At 45.3% G+C, this 24200-nt stretch overlaps 1 protein-coding gene across 1 annotated transcript; it reads right to left on the bottom strand.

Moving 5' to 3' along the window:
• Positions 1-4656: 4656 nt before the first annotated feature.
• LOC126529277 (uncharacterized) lies at positions 4657-24091 on the bottom strand. The gene is made up of 6 exons (XM_055069752.2): positions 23903-24091; positions 16556-19357; positions 14939-15038; positions 8867-8967; positions 6034-6156; positions 4657-5024 (listed from the first exon to the last, which is right to left on the bottom strand). Coding segments are annotated over exons 2-6 (3078 nt in total). The 5' UTR covers positions 19309-19357; positions 23903-24091; the 3' UTR covers positions 4657-5023.
• Positions 24092-24200: the final 109 nt, after the last annotated feature.

Raw genomic sequence — 24200 nt, 5'->3', positions numbered from 1 at the left:
TAATTAACTATGCAAGTTTTTCATTTACAAAGCTCTTCAGTTGACCTGGCGTCCAGGTCTGAATAGCATTGGATGTATCAAATGAAGTAATTAGGCCTTTCTTATTGTTCACCAAACTGACTCAAACACAATCTTTATACTTTGTTTAGAAATGAGAAACTATTTGGTGCTTGATTTAATATTTGAAGATTGTCATTATCAAATATTCATACTATATCCGATTAGCAAATTCTGTGATTCATGCAGCCCTAGCAAATGCCGATCTTTCATAAGTGCTGTGAAAGCTTACATAGTGATGTATAAAAAGCATGAAGTGGGTTTAAAATAGATATAGGCGTAACAGGTACTGGTAACTACATGTTTCTTTGAGTCTATGTCCTTCTTGCACTCTATCCATCCCTATTTAACTTTACCAACCTGCCAAACTTGCTGCACACGCCTGCAAAATCTTGCCTATTTGCTCATAAAAGCAAGCAATAGTAAATGCTACAGAAGGGTCAAGTGCTTTGAGGTGCCAGGGTTATGCCATGTTACGCCAACTATACAATATCCAAGCTGGAGCGGGTAGGGCTTGCCCTAGCAAGAATTCTAATGAAGATTCGTCCTAGCCTAACACATAGTCCTATTGGTATTACATATGAATCTTGTAGAAACTTGTACTAGTCTAATAGGTTTTGTATGTTGGTGTGACAATGCTAATGTAAAGTACGTGAACATCTTGTACAAGGTTCTTTTTATATCTTAGTCCACTTCATGCACTTTCCAGGGGCAAACGAGCTACGTACGTATGTTTGTCTCCAGCTGTTTTCCTACCTAGCTGGTTGCCCATGGTCGAATGGGTAGCGCAATCGGGTGCAATGCTGAGGAAACAGGGTTTGAATCCAGCCATCGGATCAACCGAGGTCACCGAGTATATGGCAATGTGTACTTATGTGCCCCTCTTCAACGAACCTCTTTCGCACCGACATGAGTCACTGTAGATACTGGACTGGATATGCGCTGCTGTTCAATGAACTTCCTTGATGCCAACATGGTTATCTGGGTATGTGCCAGTATATAGGTATAAGTCGCCATTCAATGAATGCCGTTGACGCCAACTTGGGCAACTATGTAGTATGTGCCACTGCGAACATGCTGCTCTACAATGTCGAAAAACTATCCTTTAAATTTCTCCAATGCCGGGTGGGCTTGAACGCTTGTCACAGTTGGTGTTCCTCAAGGACGACAGCCCGACGCTTTAGCAGGCTGCACCACCAACGCACTGGGTATGCGTTGCTTTCCAGTGAACGTTTTTCACGCCAACGCTTTAGCAAGTTGCACCACGAATGCACAGCGTGTGTGCCACATTATCAGCAATGGCTCTAGTTGCCTGACGCACCTGCATGTTAACTAGAGTGGCCCAAATACACGTATTAGTGTCAGCACTAATACACCTGCTTGACTAATACAGGCCATTGGTCAAGCCCTATTAGCCTACTACTAATTGATGCACATTGATGCGACCGTATATAACCTAATCGGCTATTTTTGTACCGGAACGTTTTCTAGTTTACTAGCAGAACTGTACAGGGGAGCTCCGAGCTATACTGCATCAGTCCCACGTGCCACTGTCGTGGAGATGTATGGTTGGGTGACACACCGCAGCAGCGAGGGCGGAGCTGTGTGATGCCCGCTTGCATGTGGCATGGATACTGGTACGACAATGGCGTTTACAGGTCTGTAAAATGGCTGCATCACAGACTGGAGGCTGCTCGCCCGTTTCAATACCGCGGGACGGCCTAGCAAAAAATACATGGAGTGTGTGTGGAACAGAACGCGGCAGATGAACGGGCATCTCGGGGGAGTCGTACAGAACAGAACACATCAAGGCGAGGTAACAACTTGTAGAATGCGATGCTAAAGATGCGGAAGGCTGCCTGGGAAACGGGGCGACGCGTGTCCAGTGGAAGCAGCTGACAGCAAGAAGCAGCGCAAGTAGCAATGTGTAAGACAGAGAGAAAATGAAAGTCGGAGACAGATGAAGAGGCCACCACTGAGAAGAGACTGCAAGACTTCTGCTTTTACAGCTCCACTGAAAAACGTCTGTGGGCTACAAATTTGCACATTATTATTTCTATAAGTCACATGCGAACTGCAACCGCATCAGTTTGGCTTTTCCCCTTCCCACAGAGCAATTCAACTTACTAAAGGTTTAACTTTTTTCAGGAGCTATAGTGGTGCAAAGAATTACTCTTTCAGGTTGCCAGAGAAGAAGAAAACTAACCAATAACAACTTAATTTGGAAAAACTAATTTGAGTCATCTTCACTAGCAGAGGTGGAGTTCCCTAGATGTGGGGGAGATGGCATGCAAGGGTGGTGTTGCCCAGCTCACCCAGCCGCAAGAGATAGATGCAAGGGATGCCAGAGGGTGTAGCATCAATCTACATATTTATATGCAAACTATGCAATCTATGCATTTCCATTGTGAACAAGGGATCCGTACAGATCTCAAAAACACCTTGTTATGACTGTGGTCAGTACCTGCTTCTTTTTGGAAGCATCAATCTGCACTTCTACAGCAAAAACATAGTGGACAAGCAGGCGGGCGACAGTGGAAGATTGCTTCAAACGACTGTTTAAACACTTGTTTGAAACAGACAAGTAATGTTGTCTTTTCCACAGGATCACGCATAAAAGTCAGGAATGAAGAAGTTGAGAGGAGCATGCACGCTATGCAGGATGCGCACGAGATAGAAAATAAAGCTGAAGCTGAATAAAGTTGATGCGCTTGTCTCTTGTTCCAAAGGCTTGTTGGTACCCTACACAAAGCCTGTTTGTTCTCCTGAAAAGGTCCTCGCCTTTATGACTTCATTTGATGTTTGGTCAGTGTTGGGAAGAAGTGGAGCTCATAAGGGAAGGTGGCTTTGCTGATGTTAGAGAGAGAGAGAGAGAGAGAGAGAGAGAGAGAGAGAGAGAGAGAGAGAGAGAGAGAGAGAGAGAAGACTACAATAGTTGATGCAGGTGCATTCAACTGCATTTTCATCCTAACAACTAAAAAAAAATGATTCTGCTGGCTTCGTTCATGCTGAAACTTCGCAACAAGAGCATTGGCCCATATTGTTGAACAGTCGGCACTATTACGTGACTAGCTTGCTTAAATAGAAAATCCACCATTTTATATGCATACTCATGCTTCAAATAAGTGATAATCTTTAGACCGTGCTTTGAGCACACTTTGAAACTGATGTGGCACAATCATTGCCTTATCACGAATGAGCATATAAGGTCCACCTACGTTGGAGAGATCTAATGCTTAAAGAGACCGACAATTTTCATGGCACCTACATTTCTTTAATGCAATGGAAAGCTTACCGGTCAGAGTGTCTAACCATGAATTGGTAACATGGAAAATGTTGTGGAACATTTTTTATCAATTTTTCAATCTGCAGCGAGGATGTAGTCGTTCACTGGAAGCATGCTGAAAAGGGTGACAGGTGAGCCCGACAGCGATTATACACTGGCATTAGTCGGAGGTGCATGACAAGTGCAGCCATAATTATGAGAAAATATTACAGTCTAACCTTGTTGATACAGTCCCATTACATGCGTTTTCCCGGCACCAGCATTCGTGATTGAGAACACAAAAAAAAAAAGACCCAATAGAGTTACCCTCATTTTTTATCAGTTCGTACGTTGCCGGAAAACCCGATTTTTCAGCACCAACATTCAGTATGTCGCCAAACTGTGATTGTACGATATGTTTTCCAGCCGCCGGGTCCCATGTAAACAAGAAAATGCGCAAGGCATGCACAGTCGAGAACAGCGTACAGCTGCCTGCGCGGCAGCTTCATTGCAATACTTGCCCGCCCATCTCGCACGAAAATGCCGGCGCGCACTCAATTTCTCATTTCGGTACCAGCAAATCTTCTCCGGGGTCGTCGCACGTGGCATTCACGGCTATTGCCGCCAAACCTATTGCGATAAGCATCTGCACCTATTTGTTTTACAGAGTGCGCATACTGCACGCTTTTAGTAGGCGATAATCTAAACGTGCCACCATTCCCTGCTGCAGGGCCGCAATTTCACTGCCAGGCCTCGTCACTTGCAGATTTGAGACTTTCCTTGCCAATTTAAAATTATAATTCCTACTTAAATCGGGAACAGTGTGCTGTACTCTATCACTATAAATCATGGTCATTTCCATCAATGTCTCGCAACACATTCTTAGTTATCGTCGTTCATTAAGTATTCTTCTAGGCAAGGAGCATTTCATGCCATTCAAAATACACTTTGAGTGATATTCCCATGCTTGCAAGAACCTCAATATTTGGTTCTTCACATCCTGGACTGGTAAAGCATAAGGCTCTATCTTTCGCTTGATTCTGCTGCTGTTGTATTATCCATCATTCACAAGGAGTCGATTTTGTGATAATACTGTATAGAGGGAGTGCTGCTCAAGTCGCAGGCGACATGCCAACAGGAAAATAATTTAAACAGAATTGTTACATTACCCTGGCCCTGATCTTACTGCAAGTGACACCTGTTAGCATGAGAGAACACATAAAAAATGAAAAAAAAAAAAATGTGTTGTCTCAAATAGATAAGAGGAAATATTGCTCACGACAATCTACATACGTGACTGTTTCTTGCAAGAACATTAGTACCAATAGAAAGAATAAAGGTCATATGGTAGCAATTTTATTCAATTAATGTACTTTGTTCTAAACAATCATTTTGTGTGATTAAAAATAAAATTGCACACTTGTCAGCAAGAGAACCTAAAAGATAAAAGTAACAGAGTGATCATGACAATCTACATGATTTGATAAATAAAATGATGTTAGCACCAACAAAAACAATGCATGTCACTGGGTAGTCAGTGCATTTGTTGTGTAATTGACAGTAGTAAAAGTATGCCGTGGCAATTGGAGAATACTAGATACAATATCTCTTTTTACACTTCTCAGTGCCTTGCACTTCACGAGGACACCAAGATTAACACCGGCACAGGCTTCTGCCAGTTTCTTGAATGACATGGCATCATCTGCAAAGAGAACGAGCTGTAATTAGTAAAATAGGTAAGAAAGAAAGGCAGGCGAATTAACTTGACTCTTTGAGGACCAGATAGAGTTAAACCTTGTTACTTCGGATTGCACGAAAACGAAAAAAAAAAAAGGAATGTCAGAATTAACTGAATATCAAATTATTGAGGTTATCGTGAGAACAATAAACAAAAGCTTACTATGTCAACATGCTTCTATTTACTAAATCAGCAAATCCTGCTTATATTTTGTGCAAAAGCAATTGTCATCATCTCGTCACTGATTAGTGCTCACAGGTGCGAAGGCCTCACGACTTCCTAGGCTAATTAACGAGAACTTGATGACATTAAACAATGTATACACTTGCCAGAACCAGGGGAAGAGCGTGAATTATCCGATTTTCCGAAACAACAACATTTTAGCGCAAATATACGAAGGAATGGTCACTTCACATGAAAATGTGCCAGATACACTGAGAATAAGCATAATCAATGAAAAAAATAAATATTTTGTGCAAACTTCTCCAGCAATGGAGGGCAAAACAACAGGCAGAACACTGGAAGCAAGAATTGAATCCTGGGGTTTTATGTGCCAAAACCACAATTTGATTATGAGGCACGCCATAGTGGAGGGATCCGGATCAATCCTACGGCATTTTCATGTTACCATTTCATGGTTATACACTGACCAGTAAGCTTTCCATTGCATAAAAAAAAAAACATAGGTACCATGAAAATTGGTTTTCAGTCCCTTTAGGTTAATACATTGTCATGAATCCATTACATCAGCAGTTAGGTAGAATAGGGTAGGTCATCGCAGCACATTAGCTCTATGTGCTCTCTGGTTAAACTATTAGTCACCAGATGTCCCTGCAGTGTTGGTGAGGTACAGTTCCCTGGTAACCAGGCATTCCGTTAACCTTAATGTGTTTACGGACAAGCTAAAGCTCTCCAATAACTTTGCAACATCATCACAATTTGTGCCACTGAACAAGAGCTATGTGCAACTAACCACTTGGGGCTTTTGGAGGACAGGAGGCATGGAGTAGCAGGGTAGAGGCGCTGCCGCAGCTCGGCAGGCAGCAGTTCATCAGCCAGGGCCCACAGCTTATACGGGTCCGCAGTGCCCAGGTATCTGCATAGATAACAGAAATCAGGTCGTGAAGAGGCGATGTGGATTAAAAAAGGTCTGCAGCCTTTTCACCTTATGCCGAAGAAAATGCAGCACACCGCTTCCACACTATGCCGAAATGCAAACGTGAAATGAGGCGGACAAAGAGCATCAGATGCCTACATAACAATGTCATAAGGACAAAGGCAATGTACGATGCTTATCGAGGGAATAATGGCGATGACAGGTGTGCGCACATACAAGTGCGACACATATCTGGCGACATTTAAGGAGTGCATGTTTCTTGTGTAACAGTGGCACATACCGTATTTGCACGCAAATAATGAGACTGCAAAAGTGACGCGAGGGGGAACTTTTGGTCTCTCAGAAAAAGAAAAAATATATATTACCGATTATAACATGAAGTAGTGCCACAAAGAAACAGGAAACAACACAAAAAAGTGGATGCCCACCAGGTGCTCCGTTCATTGCTACTGCGAACTGCCAGTGCAAAATAGAAAGAAAGGACAAGAGCTTGCCCAATTTACTCATTGTCACTGCCGACGTCTTTGTTACGCTTGGCGAGAGCGGTGACGCTTTCCATGCCCACTAAGGTTATTGGAAAGGCAGCGCTACAGAAGTGCTCGTAACACAATCGAGCACGGCAAATCTTGTCACGCATTACACGATGATCCGCCGCATGACTGAAGACTGCTTGCCTGACGCACAACAGTGCCTACTGCAATGTTCAAGTTTGCAAATAGTATGGTGCAACTACACCGACGTGGCGCCAACAGCTTCCTAAACGAGGAGAAGAAAGAGGGCGCGAAATGCACAGTAGCGGTATGCACAGGAGGGCTCCGTATATGGTAGCATCGCAGTGGTGCCTTGTGCTTTAGCTTACTGCAGTTTGGAGCATGAAAAAAAAAGTTATATTCATGTCATAAACCTGCATATGCCATCTGGCACGCTTTAACACCAAAAATTCAGAAAGAAAAAGGAAAAAAAGAAACTCATGCAATATTTGTGCAAATTTGGTACTCATGTTGGAGGATTGGCAAACACCCATTGGCACATACCGAATTGTTAAATCAATGAAGATTAAGTAAATCAAGGAATCCGTTGAATATAATGCACCATTACATTAACCCTTTCAGTGCCCACTGACGAACTGCTACGTTCTCCACTCTCTACATTCAGATGTGCGCAATGATATGAAGTTGGCGAGCTCCGAGGTACTTCTGCCATCTACTGTACATTTCTAGAAGCACATTCTCTCATCTCTCCGGGTATGCTCAGCCTGGGTTTTTTGTTAGCACGCTGCTTGTGGGCTACCATGCCCCCCTGTGGGTGTGGTTGCACCGTGCGTAAATTTTTCTACCCTGTCTCCGCATGGCTGTCAGTGTGACTGAGCACACATTGCAGCCTACACACCCTGTTTTAGAGGTAATCTGGAGCAGGTGCAAAGACGGCGCGACCAGAGATGGTGGTGGCATCATGTGCACCGTCTTGCCACGCGTTTACGTTTAGTGCTGGAGGAGGTTGCATAATCTCAGAGTTTTGGAGGCGTGTTGAAGCGAGAGGCAGACGAAACATTCGCACCCCACTGCTGGCACTAGAGTTACCATACACGTGCTACCAGAGGCAGACACATACAGTGACTCTAGGCTGCACGATCAGCCACGAGGGTGGAGTGGACGTGTTGCTAGCTTTGCTTCATATCACTGATGTGAAGATGTCGTCGACAGGGCATGAAACCCTACCTTCTGCTGTTGACTCTTGAATTCAACAAAGGTATATTTTTATTGTTCAACTTTATTTTTTACGATTACCCAGTAATTCAGAAAATGTTCGGCCCCTTCTGTGTAAGAAAAATCAGCATAAAAGGACGAACTTCAATATAAAGAAATTTATATATAATGAAGCAAAGTGCCGATTTTGCCAACTTTGTCATGTTGAGCTTTGATTATATACTTGCCTTCAGTGATCCTCTAGAAAGATAGTGGGAGAGAGAATATTTGTTGTGATGCTTTGTCGGCATCACCCGGTAAAGACACCGGGTCATGTTACCCGCAAGGAAGCAGCAATGGTGCCTCTTTTCTCTATGCAACCTCCTTCTCCATCTCTCTCACCATTCTGTCTACAACTAATGACCAAGAAGGTGCCCATGGTGAGGTGTGTGGTGCGGCTCCTTGAATACCTCCCTCCAAGTGCTGCATGCACAAATGTGCATGCCAATGTAGGCAAGAAAGAGCACTGGTGAAAACATTTGAAACTTGCCACGTACATCTTGACACACTTCTAGTTGAACTTGCGGTACGTATTTTAATAGTATGTTCAGCGTGTCTTATAGTAAAAAAAGAAGAAGTTGGCTGGACGTTTGCGCTCGGTGTCAGCATGTCGTGTAGTGGGTTCACCGTTTTTCGCAATCGGGCAAATTTTTTCAAGCAATACGTTCTTTCCGTGTGCGATGGACATGACACAGTTTACATTCTCATAGTTGACGTTTCTGTAAAAGTTCGCGTGTCAAGTGCACATGTTCCATTAACTGGACAAAACTCGCCAAATAATTTAAAATTCTAAATCCGTTCAACAGCTGTACGCTTACGATTCTGAAGACATGAAAACTGTGGTGAAAATAAATTTTCAGTGGGCAGAAGTGGTGTCTGAAGGCTATACAGAGAATGCGAGGAACTAGAATTGAGCTTCAGCAGGATCGAAGAAGGTTTCTAACCTGTGGATGTACCAAACCACGTCCTCTTCCTCAATCCTGTCGTGGCCTACACGTTGGGCCATAGCTTCCAGGGAATTTCCCATAATCTTCAGAAAGTGGTCCTGCCTGCAAGAAGTGTGTGCAATGGCAGCGGCAGGCACGTAAGCCGCTTGACCTCAGTGCACTACATTGATTAAAAAACAAAACAAAAAAACACTGTCATGGGATGCAGAGCTGGCACGTGCCAAACAAAGGATGAGCTTGCAATGTTCCTTCCGATGTTGAAAGTGACAGCGCATAAACAGCAAACTCGTAGGAGCTGACGTATGGCGATGGACACACAAAGCATATCCACATGTTGTAACAACTGTTACAGGGGTGAGGTGGGCTAGCTGGTCGCCCAGAGCTTGCACTGATATTGGCAGCACGAAATTGGAAACACACACACTAAGAAAAACAAAATAAACGAGACGAGCACTTGGTCCGGATGTTTTTTTTTTCTTTATGTGTGTGTCTACAATTTTGCGCTGTGAATATGAGTGCGAGCTCTAGCGATGACTGTGTCAAAAGGGGTGGGAGGTTCTCCATCATCCAACACTACTACACCATTTGCATTTCATGTGCTTCGACCAATAAGGTAAGATCAAAGGAAATGAGGCCTCCATTCAGTCGTGACGGCACGCCAGTGGTAGTGAACGAGTTTAAAAAGATTAAACTAAACCGTGGGGTCTAAGGTTCCAAAGCAACTCGCAGACTATGAGAAACGCCGTAATAGAGGGTTCTGCAATGATTTCAGCCATCTAAGGTTCTTTGAAGCCTGCCTAAATCTAAGTACACAAGCAATTTCTGCATTCTTCCTCTATCAGGATGCAATCGCCGGCGGCCGGGAACCAAACCCTCAACGTCGTCCTCAGCAGCCAACCACTGTAGCCCAATGCAGCAGGTAACAAAATAAAACGGTTCAATGAGCACACAGCATTCTTTCAGAAAGTACCTGTTGGCTTCTCAAGTGGCTAGGTGTATGTCTGAATGTGTACATTAAGCTGCTCTGAAGAACACTAGCCGATTCTCTTTTGTACACATTGAAACCTTAGCCCACTTGACAATGAGGCAAGTTGTGCTTGCAATATTCATCATTAACCAATTTATGCCTAGCACAGAATATGAACGCCTTTCCCAGTGACATCCAGTTATTTCTGTAGTATGCTCGCCAATTTTCCAATTTCATCCTTCCATCTACCAAGCATCTGCCATCCTGAACTATGCTTTCTTTCCCTTGGCACCGAATCATTTGCTCTAGCAAACCTCTGGTTAGAGGGTTATTAGCATTACACATTCTTGCCGACTCCGCTGCTTTAGAACATCCAAAAAGTATAACCTCTATTCCACACTGCTATCTTCCCGTTTCTTAATGTCACACCTATTGTCATGTCTAATTCCCCATTTCAAAGCTTGTTACGAGCTGCTTACCTTCCTCTCAGTTTACAAAATTTTTTAATTCTGCAGGTTTCAATTTAACACTGAAAAATGAACCTTGTACCAGTGTCGTGCCGGGACAAAAATGTCAACAAGTGCTTGATGCCGTAGAGCAGTAGTGACATAGCATTTCCCCCTTTTTCTTTTCCGCGAAGAGAACGTCCTGGACCTTGAAACCCTGGAAAATATACTAGAAAGCCTCAGTGTATACAAAGTAATTTACTATATCCCGCTTTTACAATGCTGACAGGAAACGATCAAATCTTTGGGAAACCGAGATTTCGTAAAATTGAAAAATTCAAGAACTCCAAGGTTAAACGACCACTTTATTTCTAGCAAAAAATTAAAAAAAAGACGTATTTTAGCTTGCCTACGGTTTTTTAATAAAGGTGTCATGCAGATCTCGTAGCTTGCGAGAGCAATGACAGCCTGTTCCCCTTCTCCTTGAGATCCAGCAAATCGCCTGAAGAGGTTGATGGCGTCCATGACCTCGTAGCTGTCAGCACGTGCTGTCTACATTTGCATTCATTACATTGCAAGATTATGCCTCAGGAGCGAAGGAGAAAGACGGCTGACCCGAATCGATGCTGGAAAAGAACCGTGAGCCATGAATTCGTGTGCCATGACCAGGTGCTGTCTTTATTTTCCTCTCATGCAGGCACGCGCTATCCAGATTCTAGGCACCTGCCCAAGGGAGGGCCTTACAGGGCCTCCCGCCTAGACTGGAAGTCGAAACCGGACTAAGGGCTGGCTATGGCACTCCAGCACGAGGTCGGGCGGCGATGCGAGGCTTTCCATCACGGTCTCCATGAAAGCTGGCTTAAGGCAGTCCGAGTTGACTGTCTCTTCATGGCCGTTCCGCAGTAGGGTGGTGGTTTTCGGAGTGTGATAGAGGACGCGGAATGGTCCGTCATAAGCCGGGGTTAGCGGTGGTTGGACAGTGTCGCGGCACACGAAAACGTGTGTTGAAGTGGCCAGGTCGGGGTGCAAAAATATTATATTGTAGCGGGAAGGATGAGGCAAAGTGGGCCAGAGGTCTTTAACAAAGACCAGGAGGCATTGTAGGAATGCTTGTGGCTGTGCTGGTAGTTGAGTTGATGTAAAGAAGTCTCCGGGGAGATGCAGAGAACTACCACACACCACCTCTACTGCTGGGCACCGTAGGTTTGCCTGGAGGATGGCCTGTAAACTCAGGAGCACAAGGGGCAAGGCCAACCTAGTTGGCGCAATTGAGGCAGGTGGCCAGGGCGGCCTTCAGTTGTTGGTAAAGGTGTTCCACCATGCCGGTGGCACAGGCGTGATACGCAGTGGTACGGCAATGTCCGACACCCAGAATGCGTTTAAGGCAAGCAAACAGGGAGGACTCAAATTGGTGTTCATGGTCTGCTGTCACGGTGCCAGAACCAGGTGACGTCTTTATTTGCCTCTAGTGTGTGTGTGCACTATCCGGATTCCAGGCGCCGCCCAAGGGAGGGCATCAGCATGTGCCGTCCACATTTGCATCCACGACGTCATCTTCTGACACTTGTTCTACATTGGCAGCAAGGTTTGCAAGGCCCTCGTCATCCAAATTTTTTGTTGCGTCTACGTCTGCACTGGCACTTATGCTGTTGGCGATGTCGGCAGAACAAGTGTAGTAGGATGACTTCCCTACAGAATCCCAGCACTGTTGTGACTTGCTGCTGCCATAGACTGCGCGTTTTCACAGCCACAGGATGGCGTAATCACAGCCACAGCTGCTTCCAGGAGCACACAAGTGCTGTATCACATGCTTGTGCACACACATTTGTATGGCACGTGTATGACATGTACCTTCTACAATCAATTAAAAAAAATTGTAGGGTTTTACGTGCCAAAAACACTTTCTGATTATGAAGCACGCCATAGTGGAGGACTCCGAAAATTTCGACCACCTGGGGTTCTTTAACGTGCACCTAAATCTAAGTACACGGGTGTTTTCGCATTTCGCCCCCATCGAAATGCAGCCGCCGTGGCCAGGATTCGATCCCGCGATACAATCCACTTAAGTGAGAAAAAAAAAAAAAAAAAAAAAAAAAAAGAGTCATAGGTAGACCCTCTTGCATATGGCAAAAAGAAACGAGAACGCAGCCGCATTTCAAATCAGCCCGTTTTTGCTTACAATCTATTTAAGTGAGCAAAAACGGGCTGATTTGAAATGCGGCTGTGTTCTCGTTTCTTTTTAAAATGTGTAAGAAGGTCTACCTATGGCATTTTTTTAGTTTTTCTGCCTCTTTTCTTCGAGGTTGTTTCGTAAGATTGGGAGATGGTAAATTTTACTTGGTAACATTGATACATACACCCGATGGTATATACATTATACCCAACGGAAAACCAAACCCAAATATGTTATACCCAATGAAAAATGTTAGGGGAACTTGCAGTTCTACGTAAAATCGAGAAATTCATAAAATCTAGGTTAAAGTGCGATACCTTATTCTATGAACCAGTTTTGGCTTCGTCGACCAGGAGTCATGTGTCATGATGCAGATGGTGCTGACGTGGCAGCTGGACATTGCGAGCTTGCTCTAGCTCGCTTGGCTGTCTGCTATGATCGGTACGAGCTGGAAGGAGTGCCAAAATGTCAATGTCCTGCTACCACCTCACCACCTTTTGTGTCACGACAAATTTGGCTCCTGGTAAACAAATACGAAACCAGAAAATCTATAAGAGTAAATTACTTAGCGAGCTTTAAAGCTTGCCAATATTCTTTTCCAGGGTTCGAGGATCGGGACTTTCATTGAAAAGAAAAATGTTGGAAATGTCATGTAAGTACCCCTCCGAAGTTTAATGCTATCGTGTGCTGCAGTGTCCTATGAACAAGCTTAACGGCACTAGAACTTAATATCACTGGTCCAAACATGGCTATAAAGGGCAGCGAGCAGCCCCCCTTACCCCTCCCTCCATTAACCCACTCCTACAACCATGGAGTGCGAAGCAATAGAGTGCCCACCTGTGCACCCAATGAAAACAGAGAACCATGCTCTGCCGACCAAACAGAAAAATCCTGGTGCTGCCCCTGTACTTGCATCACAGTGTGTTCCCACAACATATTCAGCTGTCAAATGCATACTCTCACTAGCAATGCTAGCAGTTACGAGTGCACATGAAAAGTCCACTTCTAATTTTACATAAAAAATAATCCTGCAAATATATACATGCCTATTAATGCTTTTAGTGGCATTCCTGGAGTTTTTTACCCACTATCTGGTTCTTTCTGGTGATATCACATTTGGCAAACAAACTTACTGCATTTTCTGCAGCTATAATAGCAAAGCTTTATGTATTAGAAATGCATGTTTAACAGCAACTTTATATATGATGGCATTAATTTTACCACTGTGTGGCATAGGTATTCATCTTAATAAAGGCACACAGTAATTCCAATTTTGTCACACGAGTTACTGCCCGCATTCATGGGGCATGGTACAGAATACGTGTTTAAAATCTTTAGTGCGACTTCAAAGAATGAGTTATAAGCTGCAACCAATATACAGGCCACATTTGTTAATTGCAGCGCCTTGCATTATGCAGCTATGAGACTACTGTGTTCGTGAGTAACAGAATACAAACTTCCTCCTAGGTGTTACCTTGTTTTATTTTCGTACAGGTAATATGCAGCATGGCTCGCATGGTAATGTTAACTTGCTCAAATGTTTATGGCTATAGATCAATAGAATTTATTGGTGATAAAATTTGGAACATGATACCCCTACAGAATAAAATAGCACAAAACTTCAAGCTAGATTGAGTGAAGTTATGCTTTGCATTCGAGAAACCTGCCAATTTATGATGCATAATGATAAGGCTTTAACTCATGTTAAATTTATGTTGAATTTATTTTGTTGGCACCTGTGTTTTGTACATTTTACTCTATCCTGTATTGGACTGACAGCTAGTCACATGAGGCTATTGGTCCAAGTATTTATTAGCATTATTTCTGCATTGTTCAAAATAATGCTACATTAATTGATTGACTGGTCAGGATGGGCTTTAGAGCCAGTCATGTCATGTAATGTGCACCTGCAACAAGGCAGTTCTCGAAAATAGCTTTTTTTCTCTCTCTCTCTTAATATGACAGAGTGGGACAAGCTCCCAACTGACATTGTACCTGTAACCACTACAAACACAGATTCAACTAGAGTTGAATGACTTTTTGCCTGAAGTTGGGTAAAAGTATTTACTTTAAAAAGCTTCTGCACATTTTCGATGTTGCCAAGTGCCGACCTTGTGCTCATCTTATCCTTGTGCCTGCTTTACTATACTGTACATATGAAGTTTATTATTGGTATGTATTTACATATAGCATTATTAGCTTTTTACTTATCTCACTGTTTGCCTAATCAAGCCGTGCATGGATTTATTTTATTCTTGTTCCGTCGCTGCAGTAACTTCCTTGAGAATGGTGGTCTGAGAATAGTTGATAGTTTTACAAGTAACTGACTATTCCTTCCTGTAGAAGTGGTTTGTGTTTTGCATTGTACTGCTATTGTGTTTTTTTCCACCGAAAGATACCGGGTGCACTGGCCTCTACAGGTGCAGCTGGCAGCTTATAATGTAAATAAAAATAAAATAAAAATAGCCGTAATCTGAAGATACTTGCCACTGGTAGATGGTTTCCCAGGCTCTCCTTGTCACTCGAACGCCTCGAAGGTATGCCTGCACCTTCCTTCGGGCGTCTTTTTGCCAGTGGTCCAGACTGCAAGGAATCGTGCCTATCACACCTTATGCAGCAGAAGCAAGAACTTTCCAGTACTAACCCTTACACTGAAATCGCACCAATATTAGAGAGCATTCAGATCTCGCTACCATGCCTGCAATGGGCGAGTGTACAAAGTCTATATGCAGAGGCGTTCCTTGGTAGATTTTTGCACAAGCTGATTACTTCTTGAAAAGGTATCTGCATAATTAGGTACTAAGCACAAGAACACAAAATATCAGCAGTGTTATCATCCAAAACTTATGTTATTTATTTTGTTTGAGTTACTTTTACCGATGTTTACTTTGTATTCTCTTAGCCCCTCCCCTCTATAATGTACTTTGTACCTTGAGGGTAAAATAAATAAATGAAATAAATGAAAACTGACACACACTTCTATCTGTATAAAACAAAGCTTCCTTTGGGTCTCCTGCCAACTTTGCGTGGCTAGCTACCTGGCCAACTAAAGCGGGCTGCTCCCGGAGACGGTGTAGCCAAAGATAAGCTGACCCTTGTTACCGCATAATAATTACAAAAATTAAACTCTAGGGCTTTACATGCCAAAAATACGATCAGATTGTGAGACCCGTAGTGGAAGGGGGACTCCGGATTAATTTTGGGACACTGTGGTTCTTTAACGTGCAATTAATTCTAAGTACACTAGTGTTTTGACATTTTGCTCTCGTCGAAATGTGGCCATTGTGGCCTGCATTGACACCATGACCTCGAAATCAGCAGCGCAACGCCTTGGCCACTGGTCTACCGCGGCGCATTGGTACAGAGCGATCAAAGGTGTCGACATTGGTGGGCCAACCCCAATACTAGCATGCAATATGTGCCTTCTCAATGCTTTCAATGTGTTTTGTAATGCGGGACAATCCTGGGGTCAGTGTTGTGTTACGGTAACCACGCACCTCAGCCATTGGTCGACACAGCTAACCAATGAGTGTCCTTAGCAGCATATCTCAGCAGGTCTATGAGGAAGCTATTCCTTGACCTTGATAATCATCCTGGGTCTGCAGAGTTGTTTTGACCACCTATCCATTAACAAGTATTCAAAGCATGGTGTACCAGCCATTTTGCATTTTGCCTCCGACTGAAATGTGGCTTGGAGTCGAACCCTCAACTTTATAGTCGAGTGTTTACCTCGACTGCAGGAGGATGTGGGTTCAACACTACGCTGCTGCAGGGTTACCCACTGTATGGGTATGCAAGGTACCTGTATGGGTATGGGCATTCCCCAGCTCGACATTCAGCTTTGTCTAGGGGTGAACGGTCCTGGAATAAGAACCTGTACCATGCAAATCCTGACGAATACTTCTTACTGCTTTTATCTGTGTTGTGCTGTTTTTACAATGAATTAGCTGCTGCAATTTTTTGTGGTCTCTGTGCAGAAGCACTGACACTACATGCCTGCAGGTAATGAACTATGAAGAACACTTGTGAGCACGCCATCTTAAATAGTTCAACTGTCCTTAGAGCATCATACTCCAAATATAAGCTAAGCAAGGACTCACCTGTCAGTCTTTTGGCCTGGTTCCTGGTCTCGGCTGGACTGTCCGCTAAACCCAAGTCTGTCTTTGTCCCAAGGAAGAACGAAATCATCGTCACTGCTCACGTCGGATGAATCGTCATCCTCTGTTTGATGAGCATCGGTTGGCCACTCGGTATCCGACACCCAGTGCAGGGGCTTGATGTCATCATCTGATCTTTCAAGTTCAGCTACCTTAGCATGTTCACGCAGCGCGCCAAATGTTGCCTCGTACCAATGAAAACCTAACTTTCCAGCATGGCCTCCTTCTGGCAAGGTGCGAACAGGGATAGGAGACAGGGGCAGGGAAGCATCCACCTCGTCTCCTGAGCTTGGCGACGTGGTGCGATGGGAGGATTCCGTGTCCTCAAGAACAAAAATTGGCTCGGGACCAAACTTCCGTTTTGGATGGTGGCGAGGCCTAGTACGCAACTTCTCCCAGTCCATCTTGTGGCGGAGCGGTTGAGGAGGCTGGCTTGTGGTTCCAGCTGCACTTTCAGAAATGGATCTGCCTGCCCGAGGATTTGCTCTGCCGTCTGCTTGGTTTCTGGACCTCAGAGTGAAACTGAGAGAGCCACTCGATGTGTGCTCTTCATTGGAAGTGTGGCCACTTGTCTTAACATCCTGCTGAACTTGCTTAGAGGCAACAACCCTAAAAGGCTGTTCTTGTGAACTTGATCGCATCATGGTGGTTTTGGCTCTGCTTGAGCTAGGGACTGCCTCAGCATTAGAAGCCTCTGATGAAGGCTGCTTTTGTTTAGATTTCCTTTTCTCTGTTGGTGGCTGAGCTGAAGTACTCTCTCCCTTTTCGGAAGGCTCATGATGACGAAGAGCTTGCGCAGTTTTTTTCCTCTTGGCGTTCCTCTCACAAACTGGACTGCTTGTCTCCGCATCCCTGAGGCTTGAGATTCCACCTGCGCCTTCAGGAACCGGTCTGCCTGCCTGAGGATTTGTTCTGCCATATGCTTGGTTTCTGGACCTGAGACTGCGACTGTTAGAGTTATCCAATGTGTGCTGTTCATTTGAGGCATGGCCACTTGTCTGAACATCCTGCCGAACTTGCTGAGAGGCAACACCCCAAAAAGACTGCTCTTCCTGTGAACTTGATCGCGTCAGGATGGTTTTGGCTCTACTTGAGCTTGGGACTGCCTCAGCATTAGAAGCCTCTGATGAAGGCCACTTTTTTTTAGATTTCCTTTTCTCTGTTGGTGGCTGAGCTGAAGTACTCTCTCCCTTTTCGGAGGGCTCATGATGACGAAGAGCTTGCACAGTTTTTTTCCTCTTGGCATTCCACTCACAAACTGGTCTGCTAGTCTCCGCATCCCTGAGGCTTGAGATTCCACCTGCGCCTTCAGGAACCGGTCTGCCTGCCTGAGGATTTGTTCTGCCATATGCTTGGTTTCTGGACCTGAGACTGCGACTGTTAGAGTTATCCAATGTGTGCTGTTCATTTGAGGCGTGGCCACTTGTCTGAACATCCTGCCGAACTTGCTTAGAGGCAACACCCCAAAAAGACTGCTCTTCCTGTGAACTTGATCGCGTCAGGATGGTTTTGGCTCTACTTGAGCTTGGGACTGCCTCAGCATTAGAAGCCTCTGATGAAGGCCACTTTTTTTTAGATTTCCTTTTCTCTGTTGGTGGCTGAGCTGAAGTACTCTCTCCCTTTTCGGAGGGCTCATGATGACGAAGAGCTTGCACAGTTTTTTTCCTCTTGGCATTCCACTCACAAACTGGTCTGCTAGTCTCCGCATCCCCGAGGCTTGAGATTCCACCTGCGCCTTCAGGAACCGGTCTGCCTGCCTGAGGATTTGCTCTGCCATATGCTTGGTTTTTGGACCTGAGACTGCGACTGTTAGAGTTATCCAATGTGTGCTGTTCTTTTGAGGCGTGGCCACTTGTCTGAACATCCTGCCGAACTTGCTTAGAGGCAACACCCCTAAGAGACTGCTCTTCCTGTGAACTTGATCGTGCCACGGTGGTTTTGGCTTTGCTTGAGCTTGGGACTGCCTCAGCATTAGAAGCCTTTGATAAAGGCCGCTTACCTTTAGATTTCTTTCTCTCTGTCGGAGGCTGAGCTGAAGCACTCTCTCCCTCTTCAGAGGACTCATGATGAGGAAAAGCTTGTGCAGTTCTTTTCCTCTCCCTGTTTCTCTCACAAACCAAATTGCTCGTCTCTGCGTCACCTAGGCTTGCCTGAAGTGTAGACTTCCGACTGTCCGTTTGCACATTGTCCAATATCTGCTGGCGTTTCAATGCACAAGCATTTGTCTGAACGTCCTGCCTGCTTTCCATAAATGTGTTGCTCCCGAGAGCCTCCTTTTCAGATGAAGGCTTCTTCCTGGTGCCAAGTTGATTCGAACTCTGGACTGCCTTGGAACCAGAAGTCGCTGGTGAAAGCTTTTTCCGAGTCTTTCTCTTTTCTGTGGGGGGCACCAAGTTGGTTTTTTCTGTCTTAGTGCTTTGGCTGGGATGAAAGCGTGCTGGTGGAGTGATTCCCGTATCTCTGCTTTTATTGATCGGACTGCCTTCTGGCATTTGCACTTTCTTTCCCTGCCGATTAGACCGAGTGTTCTTGGTAACCGCACTATCTAGCAAGTCCTGCTGATCAGAGTCCTGTTGAACAGAATGTTCAACTGTGTGAACATTTTGTTGTATTCCCCCAGAAATTGTGCTTGTCACGGCCTTCTGCCTTCGTGACCGCGACCTGGTGACACGCTGTCCATTTGCCCTTGGCGCCATTAAAGAAATGAAATCTGCAGAAAGATTCTTCTCTATTCCGTCAGGTTTCCTGCAATTCAAACATGTTGTACAGTTGCAAAATACAGCCGTAACTGGTTGTAAAATATGTCCGAGCTTTATATTTTATTACATTCGGGGGATAAAAACCTGCCGTTCAATGGGGAAATCCGGGGGTTTCCTTAATTGTCTGGCAGGCAGACGAACTCGTGTCTACAAATCCTCATTGTGTTGCAATGTGAATACACTTAAAAGAACCCACATTAACAAAGAACAAATAGTGACAGGTTTGGCTATCCCTTCTTTGCTTCATTCTCTGCACTTTTCTTAACAAAGAAAAAACACACACTAGGTTGTGCACAAAGCCATGTTTTGCAGGAGTTGTGGTGTTATTACTTATCTCGTAAGTCCTTGTTGACGTAGATTATTACATACATGCACTGGGAGCATTTCCGTGCCCATCCTAGACCTGTCGGGCCCTTCGCCCTTGTCTGTTGCTGTCCTGTTTTACCGATTCCCAATACATATATGCTCTTGCAGCAAAATTAATGGAATGCCCACCAGACAAACCAGCTACACTTATATGAGCGTAACACAGTTAGGCAAACATCTTCTAAACGCCACACCTGTCGTATGCAACGCAGCGCCACATCTGCACTGCGTTAATTTGCTTCCTTGCATATTACCACCATTTAAAGGTATATGACGTGCGGGAAATTGGAGGTAATTTGTAGGAGCTAATCTATTACATTCGCATATTAACAATATGATATATCCTGGCCCCATGTACACAAAAGGTGGGCAGCATTCATGATATTAGTTTTGTAATACCTCCATTATTATTAGTCTTCACAAAAGCAATAATTTTGGGGAGAAATGAGGTTTAATGCAATGTTCATAAATTTTGTTTGGGGTGCAAAATAAAATACAGGATTTTACCCGAACATGAAGGACTGACCATATGATACACAACAATTTCTGCTCATTAAATTGCAACCATGTGATTCTTTAGAAAAGTTAGGTTTGTTTGGACACTTGAGGCATCAACAAACTTTTTATAATTTTTTTCAGAAGGAACAGAAGTATGGCAAGGGACAGGGAGGGGTGCCCACCGAGTTTGTGTCCCTCCTGCCTCCGACATTTTTATGTACAGGGGATACCTGAAATAAAACAACATGCGACAACACCCACCTGCCTTGCCCTCTTCCCCCCTTCTCCTGGTTAAGAGCTTCAGGTGGCTGCTGAAGCTTTGGGGACGGAAGTAGATGTGTAATGAGTTAGGGGTGCATACGGAGTACCACATTTGCCCGATTTTAAGGCAGCGTGTGCCTGTTGGGCCCAAACTGCCTATTTCTCCTCGCCCGTATTTCTCCTCACACCTCAGGCCCTCTTATCCCTTTCTTCTCCTCTATGTAACGGGCGCTACGCACCATGACTTCTATATATGTGGTTGTCGAATAAAGGTGTGAGGCATTCGTTCGGTCAAATCGGCTCCGAGTCACTTGGATAGACGCGGCTAGCGTTTGTCAGCACCCTACATCGTACATGGTGTCAGATGTGGGATTTGAAACCACGCCCAGAAAACCTTTAGGCTTGACTTCAGCATCGGAATATGTTCAGAGAGAAATGGCTCGAATTCTGGAGGGGCAACTGAACGTCGTCAACATGATAGACGACATCCTGGTTTCTGGCAAAGATCGAGAACAGCACGGCGACCGACTCGTGGAAGTACTTGAACGTCTGAAGACAGCCGGAGTTAAACATAACAAGTCAAAATGCTGCTTCGGTTAAGACAAAGTAGAGTTTCTGGGTGTGGTAATTGAAACCAACGGTATCTCGCCAAGTCCCAGCAAACTCGAAGCACTGTGCAACTTGGAGCCACCCAATGACGTTGCTGGGGTTAGGAGATTATTCGGCATGGCTAACCATACTGGTCGCTTCCTGCCCAACCTTTCGCACGCAACTGCCCCTATTCGCGCCTAGCTAGGTGAGCAAAATGCATGGCAATGGGGACCGCTTCAAGAGACCGCTTTTAATCGGGTAAAAGCGATGCTCACCTTGGACCTGTGCTTCGCTAAGTATCATCCTGGTCATAATACCATTGTCTCATGTGATGCGAGATCATATGGATAGGGCCCGGTTCTTCTGCAGGAACAACCGTCGGGCGAGCGACGCACAGTAGCATTCGCATCCAGGTCGCTTACTGAAGCGGAACAGCACTACAGCCAAACAGAGAAGCGCTGGCGGTAGCATATGTGACCAATACGTGAGTGGCCTAAACTTCACGGTAGAAACCGATCACCAGCCGCTGGTAACGCTACTTGGAAATGCTGACTTCGACATGATGCCGCCACGTATTCAAAGGTTTCGCATCAAACTTATGCACTACCAGTTTAGCTTAGTCTTCGTTCGTGGCAAACTAGCCACTGCGGATACTCTTTCAAGTGCTCTGGATGAGAAGCCGTCGATCAGTCCGGTGAATGTAGTAGAGGAGTTGGTTGAATTTCAAGTTGCTACGGTCACAGACACAAAGCTGGTTTCTATAGATGATGTTCGCAGGCACCAAGAACTAGACTGGGAATGCAACCAGCTCGTCAAATACTGCACTCAAGGCTGGCCTCGCAGAGAAAGGCTTCCAGAACACCTCAAGAAGTATTGGAGCCATCAAGGTGATCTCTCTTTGTGCAACGGCATCCTGTTAAAAGCTAATCGCGTTGTCATCCCGGCTTTGCTGCAAAAGGATACGCTCGAACTTATCCATGAAGGCCCCCAGGGAATTAACCGATGCCGCCTAAGGGCCCAGGATTCCGTGTGGTGGTACGGACTTTTGCACCTAATACGGGACAGAGTCACTTGCTGCAGACAGTGTGCAGTCACAAGAGCGCAAGGAAGTCAGCCATTGGTGGTAATGAACACTCCAGAACAGCCGTGGCAAGAAGTAGGAATGGCCTTGTTTAGTTACAAGGGACACAACTATCTACTAATAGTTATCGTTCTCGCTACCCTGAAGTTATCTGCATGCGAAGCACGAATTCTGAGGAGGTCATCAATGCAGTCAAAAGCATTTTTGCTCGTTTTGGCATTCCCGCAGTAGTACGAAGTGATAATGGTCCACCTTTGCTTCACATGCCTTTGCAGCTTTTGTGAAGTGCTATGGCTTCCAACACATCACCTCAAGTCCAAACTACTCTCAGTCAAATGGGGAAGTGGAAAGGATGGTGCGTACGATCAAATAATTGTTTGCGAAAGCAGAGAATCCTTTTCTGGCTCTTCTGTCATACAGAGACACTGCAGGCGTCACAAGGTTCAGCCCAGCGCAGCTACTGTTGGGTCGCAGCTTGCGAACCACTGCAGGCTTCCCAAGACAGTGGACCGCCTGGAACCGAAGTGGCCTGCGCCAGACGATGTCAAGTGCTAAGACGATGAGGTGAGAAGGCAGCAGAAAAGCGACTTCGAGCCCCGTCATGCCACGACCGTCCTTCTTCCGCTGCATCCAGGAGATAGGGTGTGGGTTCGAGACATCAAGGATACGGCGTGTATTCTCAGCCCAGCCTCCAAACACCACTCGTACGTCCTGGAAACACCAAACGTGGTGCTTGTGCGCAATAGGATACATCTAGTGCCCTATTCAGACACAACGATGAGCCAGCTCGGAGTGAAAACCGCGAGGAACACCAAGAGCAGACCACGGTAACCGACGCCACGGCAACACCACAAGTCTCCAATGATTGTGGAGTGATAGTCACCAGGTTTTGACATCGAGTCAAGCCTCCAAGATGATTGACTTGTGAAGTGTTTGGCGTTTCTTGTGTGCACATCTCGGGGGAGAGATGTAGAGGGCGCTACGAGCCATGCCTTCTATATATGTGGTTGTCGAATAAAGGTGCGAGGGATTCGTTCCGTCAACTCGGCTCAGTCACTTGGGTAGACGCGGCTAGAGTCTGTCAACACCCTGCATCATAGACTCTACTCTCCATTGCGGCGCGGGGTACGTCGTCGCGGGGTGCGTCGTCGTCTTTAGGTCTCGTTGGCGTTTCAAAACGATTACAGCGCGGCCACAGCCATGCTCAGCGCGCTACTACGCGCATCTATCAATCAATACAATGTGCCAATCAACGCGTACAGGCGCACTGTATTATGTAACACCAACAGGCGGGTAGCGCGCACTGAGTCTGGCTGTGGCCGCGCTGGAATCATTCTGGTAGGCCAATGAGACCTGGTCGACGCCACCGGAAGGAGCACAAAAAGGCGTAAACAACCATGCAACACTAACTGGCACATTACATTATGCAACGTCAACGAGCTTTACAGGCGCGCGTAGTAGCGCGCTGAGCCTGGCTGTGGCAGCGCTACAATCATGCTGGAACGCCAACGAGATCGAAAGTCGACGCACCTCCCACATCACAGGTATAGTGGCACTGTCAGTGTCGGCTGGCGCTACAAATCGACTTCACACATCGTTCACAGCTCAGCACATCGCTGAGATGCGCCATACAAGCCAAGGACGGGGGTACTTTACATTCAGTATAAGAGTTGATTTCATAACGGCTAGACGCGTACGAAGGGCAATATCCACTTTTGCATAGCTAGAACTCACCTTACACCTTACGGATAATTCTGGACCCAGTACAGCTGCAGAACCCATTCAGTCTTGGCCTGCATTAGCCCGTGAAATTCTAAAAAGCTTGTGGCGAAATGGTTTTTGTTGCTGGAGGCGTCCCGGCGTGTCCCAGACTTTCAGTTCGCATAGGGCGCCACACACAACAAACAAAAACGCATGCAAAAACAACGCAAAAAAAAATAGATATTTAAATAACGCTTGTTTGATTCATTGTTGCCGTTGGCATTTCGTCCAGCCGCTAAGGATGACATTAGCACAATATATCTGTAACGAC

This window comes from Dermacentor andersoni, chromosome 8, assembly GCF_023375885.2.
Source record: "Dermacentor andersoni chromosome 8, qqDerAnde1_hic_scaffold, whole genome shotgun sequence".
Classification (NCBI taxonomy): domain Eukaryota; kingdom Metazoa; phylum Arthropoda; class Arachnida; order Ixodida; family Ixodidae; genus Dermacentor; species Dermacentor andersoni.
The sequence above is the reverse complement of the archived record's forward strand: the minus strand, read 5'-3'. Positions and strand labels throughout refer to the sequence as shown.